The following is a 6,241-nucleotide window of genomic DNA, read 5'->3' on the forward strand; positions in this document are numbered from 1 at the left end:
TATATAATATTATTTTCTAAATAATATATTACAGTAAGAGGTCTGTTTATAATTAATGTATTTTATATACATACCTATATGTTATATACTTATATTATTTATTCAATTTCAGTGTTTTTCAAAATTGTTATATTATTTACTAAAAATAATACATTATTCAAAATTGCATATCCTCATAACCATCTTGCATATTCTCATTAAAAACTGCATATCCTCATTATGTTACAATAAGATATTATTTTTAACCGCCTACATTAGTTTTTCATATTTAGTTTAAAAAGTATAAGGTGCATCTGTAGTGTCTTTAATTTTTAATCTACATATACATGTTTGAAATATGTAAGATTACTCATAATAACAAGCAAAAAAATTGACATCTGGGTCAAACCGATATCACTCATACTACTCAGTATGTATTACAAATTACACTGATTACTGTTTCAAAACATCATCCGATCATTGAATACCTAAATGTCATCAAAACATTCAGGGAATTCGTCAAAGTATCGAAAGGCGAAATCAGCAGTCGCAAACATTATCTTTCGCCAGTGATTATCTAAACACCTACTTAACAGGTAAAGTGATCAGAGCCATGTGACGGTTAGTCGCGTTTGGAAGAAGCGCCAGATGTTATCATCCCCCTGACGCGCGATGTCTATCTCGTCAAGTTTATGACCTTATTATTGAGTGAGCCGCTCGTAACTCACATATGGTCGGAGATCCCCTTTTTACGTAAAAAACAACATATAATACTATCGATGCAAATACAATCTCATGCAACTTCTGACCGCGTTCCCTTTTCGACTATTCGTCGACGATTCGAAAGCTCACCAATGCCTGTACAGGTAACAAAGCTCGGACGTCGAAGTGTCAGCTGCCGCGATGGTTCTGTTGAACTTAACACTGGGCGTGCCCAGGTGAGCACGGGCCCTTGCCCTCATTGGTCGCTTGGCACGCGCTTCTTCCTGGCAAACATTTGTGGTGGGGATCATCCTGACGGGCCGAAAAAGCTCAAGGAAACAGGATCCGTATAAAAGGTAGAACTGGTACTGCGTACCCTTCATAGTCCTGTGCGAATTTAACAAAGAAACAACTCGATATGGCAGCTACGGATATGTTTCGTTACGTGTATATGTACGGAAAGGATGAAGATTGTAGTGGAATGAATTTTGTGGATAACAACAATATGACAAATTTAGTCGGTTCAACTGGGATGGAACATTGCAGATATTTGACAGATTACCAGCATACGCCAACAGGAAGTTATGTGGATTACCAAGGCAGTATAAGCAGTCCAGGAAGTCTTAGTCCATGCGATCCTAGACTTAAAAACGAGTCTATTTCTAATGACTTCGAAGAAGATGACAGTGGAGATGAAGCTTTGTATGGAGAAACTTCTTCCACTGATGACAATAAGAAACACATTGGAAATAATGGCAAAAGAGGAAAAGCCGTTAGTCCAATTATAATGAAGAAGCGTCGACTAGCCGCCAATGCCAGGGAGAGACGGCGGATGCAAAACCTCAACAAAGCATTTGACAGACTCCGCACCTACCTGCCAACTTTAGGAAACGATAGGCAGTTATCAAAATATGAAACCCTACAAATGGCACAAACTTACATTACGGCTTTATATGATTTGCTGCAGTGATTTTTTCCGTTTTTGCCAAAAATTTCCGCGGTGAAAATCCATCAAGTCAAGTGCATGGTGTTTTATCTGTCTCTGATCCTGATCTCTAAGGAATATTTGTATCAGTATTTCCTGCTCTAGTTCAAGAAAAGACATTCCGAAATCAGTATTGTGTGAAGCTAAGAAACCCTTATTAGTTGTAATAAGTCTAAGATTAATATATAGTGCCAGATATGGCCTCGTATGTCGCATCCATCGTGTCGCGATTTGTGATTATGTAAATATATAGTATTGTACAAAAATGTGTGCCTTTACACCGAATCAAATGTAATGCCAAAAAAGAAATACTCTCTATGTATAATATTTTTGTATAGTAATTTATTTAGTATTTTTATATTGTAATTTGTAAATTATGTTGACTATATTTAATATTCAAAATAAATTATTTTTATATATGAATTCAAATGTTTTATTCGAATCTTAACTCTAACAGACAGATAAATGTAAGTGGGCTGTCATAAATAAAAATATTTTCTGCTAATACTGAAAATATTTTAATTGTAAATTTTATTTCAGTGTGGTCATATCTGATAAACTCATCAGATTTCATTACAATCTATCAAAATTTGTGATAAATTACTTTGATATTTATATTATGATTGAAATATTATTTATTTATTTTAATTAATACCAGAACATGAACTGCATTCTACAAGTTATTTTGATTTAAATGTAAATACAAAATAGATTGTAATTCATCTAGTTGGTTATTACTACTGTACACGAACTACTAGATCAAACTAATAAACCATAATTTTTGCGTAAGAACAAGTGAATTAAAATACTCTGCTAGATTCTTCTTTCGAAGTAAAAAAAATATTGCTCAACAACTGTATAATATAAAAATATTTATAATTATGCGTAGTATAAGCTCATGTTTTTATTTCGCCAATATTGTATTATTTTATACATCGAGCTAATAGAAAAAAAAGTTTGAAGATATAGAAGAAAATATCAAAAGGATATTTTAATCCCGTGGTGGAATCAATGCCGAGTACAATCATTTTATAGAGAAAACAGTTGGCATTATTATAATAAATAAGCAAGGAGTTATATAGAGAAGATAGTAATAATACTTTTAAACGAACTTCTGAAATAATGAGAGATTTGTAAAATAATACTCTAAAATAATGAGGGATTTGCTACTATTGCAATGCGGAGAATCGCATATACAATTAATACGATTGCTGTATATAGTGCTGCTAGTTGCTTTATTTTTTTTTTTCTGTTCGTAAAAAAGATTTAAACTAGCTGTAAGTGGAATTCTGTCTTAAGGCAATTAGGGCATCGTGCCTTAAGGCAAATTGCTGGAACTTCCCGTACCAAAAATTATTATTTTTTTTTAAAACGATTAATATTTTTGAAAAAAAATTACTTTGAAAAAATAAGATTTTTGAGAAACTATAAATTGGACAAAAAATTTTTGAAAAAAAAATTTTTTTTTTTAATTTTTTTAAATTTTTTTTTTTTTTTTGAAAAAAATTTTTTTTTCTTTATTTTGACATATTGTGGAAGATCTGAACTTTTTTTCAAAGCAATCGTACTGCTTTAACTACATAGGGACAAAATATAAAGCGCGTAAGCGCCGCGTCGCTGTCTAACGCATAAGCATTGGTACGGAACCGATAGGAATGTTAACAAAATGTATACTTATTGTTAAAATCTCTATAAAATGTCTGATAATTTGATGTGCATATGTCTAATGATCATTTTTGACCGCCAAATGGCTCATTTTTTTACTTTTTCCTCTATATCTCCGAAACCGCTGGATCTACCTTCATGAAAGTTGTATCGATTCTTCATCTTGTCAATACAAATAAAATGTTTTTTGAATTATTAAAATCGGACGCTCCGTTCTCTTAAAAACTGAGTTACCGTTTTCGGAACTTTTTGCCCCGTATCTTTGGAACGGCTTGACCTGCCTTTGCCAAAAACTAATCAGCACGTCTCCCTATCAATACGGATCGAATGTTTTTTGAATTATTCAAATCGGTTGATCCGTGTTCCCGAAATCGTCGACGAAAATTTGTATCCGCACATACATACACACACATACATACATACATACATACACACACACACACACACACACACACACACACACACACACACACACACACATACATCCATTTTTTCTAAGGTATGCCAAAATGTTCAGAAACCTCTGAAACGTAATGATATATAAAAATTTTCATTTTCGATTTTTTTGCGATTACTATAACTTGCCCTACGGGAAGTTAAATATTTATTTTTAACAATATTGCTTTGAATATTCAAATACAAACAAAATTTATTAAGCTAATAAATTTTAATTTAAATAATTTAATTGACGCGGGTAAAAAGGTCAACCAACGGTATCTCAAAAACAAATAAAGTTAATTTTTTTTTAACAAATATATTTGAAAGTAGAGGGAAAAAATGTATAACTAGCCAAAAATGTATAACCTTGATTCTTACAAAGTCGCTATCGAGAGGTAAACTGCAATGTTAGAAAATCCATAAAAAAGTTTTTTTTTTGTTTTTAGTTTTTATAGTTGTGAGCACTATTGTTAAGTTTGTGAGACCTTATTATAAATTTTAAGTATACGTTATTTAATTCTTTTATGATATGCACTATAAATTTTAAATTAAATTTAACAGATTTTTTATATAACCTTTATATAAGCTTACATGTGGATGGGGTCAAAAAGACCAACTAAACCTTTGCCCTGGCAAAGATATAAACAATAAAAAATAGTGAATCAAAGAGTATAATAAATTAAAAAAGCAATTTAATAAAAGTTAAATTAAATAAATAGTTACTCCAACTCTACTGATGAATATTTCTGACGAAATACCAGATCTAGATTATATACAATGTGATCTCTGTAAAAAATGTACCCATTGAATTTATATTTTGCATTGGTTAAATAATGTAGCTATTATTTCGTAAAATCTCTTTGAAATTACAAATAAGACATTGGACCTGCATGCCCCCTGAACGTCTCATTTTAACCCGCCGAAGAGGTAAAAAGAATCAGGTGACAAATTTTTGTGAAAACAGCAAAAGACACATTTCTACAATAGTGAATTAGCTGGGAGTTTTACTGAACATAGTCAGATTATTGTTCGTTTGATATGTGTTATTTGTTGTGATATAATTGGTTTGGTTTTCGCAATATAATTACTCAAAGTCAAATTGGACCTTTGTGCCCCGCCTTAATCTGTAAATATATATTTTTTAATTTTGTTACATAATTATATTAATAATTAATATAAACTGACCTAGTATGTGTGCATGTGAACCATATTGCATGCTGAATTTTCAAAATTGCCGACAGATTAATGAATATGATTAATTTTCGATATAAATAAGCCACATCCGTTTATAGCTCTTGTGCACAAAAAATGTAATTCGATTTTACAAAAGGAGAAAAGAAGCCCGTAGCGAGGTCAAAAGTTAAGATTTTCAAACTTCCGTTCTGGAAGCATTTTTTTTGGAGGTCGTTGTATCGTTTCGATAGAAACGAAACAGAATTCTCACTTATTAGGATGGTTTCATTGTCTGCTTTATAAAAATTGACGTATTCAAGATATAATGATACACTACCCTCTAAAGAAAATATAAAATCATTTTTTTTGCTAATAGATATCAAGTTATTTTATATCGGGATATAAATAGAAATAAAAAAATATGTAATTTTAATAAAAAAACATAAGATTTTAATTTACACTATTTTTACTGTTAAATAATGGTAATAAAGTGATTAAAAGTTCATTAAACTTTGTAAATAAGATTTTCTTTGGAATCCAATATCGCAACTTCTTCATATATTCATAAAACTTATAATAAAAGTAGAAGTACATATAATCTATTCAACGTTTTCTTAGAAACTTGAGTAACATCAATATGCAGATCAACCGTAGAAAATAAAAGAAACATTTCGAAAAAACATTCGATAAATTCAAACTATATTTTTTTCATATTTTCCCGAATATATATAGAAAACTTTGGGATAACAGATTCAAATTATAGAAATTAGTAAAAGTAACAATAAGATAAGATTTGAATGAAAAGCAGAATTATATACTATTCTGGCATTTGGAGATTTCGTCCATGTATTTCAAACTGCAAATTGAACTGGCAATACTTCTAAATACCAAAGGATATTTGTAATAGAACTTTGAACATATTGTTCTAGTGACCTATAACTGAAAATTATGATTTTGTTATTTGTTAGAGCCTTCATGCGTTTCTAATGCCTAGAACGAGTATCTTTTGCGGAAAGCACTACCCTTTTGTGGGATGCCGCTTCGGGCGAGGGATGTTTTGTTTCAGTTCTAATTATCAAAATAGTAAGTGAATGACCGCAAAATATTAGAATAATATACGGTATAAATTATATCATTTTCACTTTACAAAAATTTTCGACATAGAAACACACACACACTCCACAGATGTGTGGAGTGTGTGTGTTTGTTATTGTTCAAGATTTCCTGGATAGATATTATTAAATATGATTTTTAAAATTGAACTAATAACCTCATTTTTTTCTTTTTTGTCAAATAAAT

The 6,241-nt window shown here is 30.6% G+C and overlaps 1 protein-coding gene across 1 annotated transcript; it reads left to right on the plus strand.

Annotated features, from left to right (window-relative positions):
* The first annotated feature begins 1,099 nt into the window (after window positions 1-1,099).
* On the plus strand, window positions 1,100-1,651 carry LOC113376119 (protein atonal-like). The gene has a single exon (XM_026616045.1). The coding sequence runs from the start codon at window positions 1,100-1,102 to the stop codon at window positions 1,649-1,651; it is 552 nt and encodes a 183-aa protein (XP_026471830.1).
* Window positions 1,652-6,241: the final 4,590 nt, after the last annotated feature.

This window comes from Ctenocephalides felis, unplaced genomic scaffold (assembly GCF_003426905.1).
Source record: "Ctenocephalides felis isolate EL2017-DRISC unplaced genomic scaffold, ASM342690v1 CF-g0.4_SCAFFOLD_01886, whole genome shotgun sequence".
Taxonomy (NCBI): domain Eukaryota; kingdom Metazoa; phylum Arthropoda; class Insecta; order Siphonaptera; family Pulicidae; genus Ctenocephalides; species Ctenocephalides felis.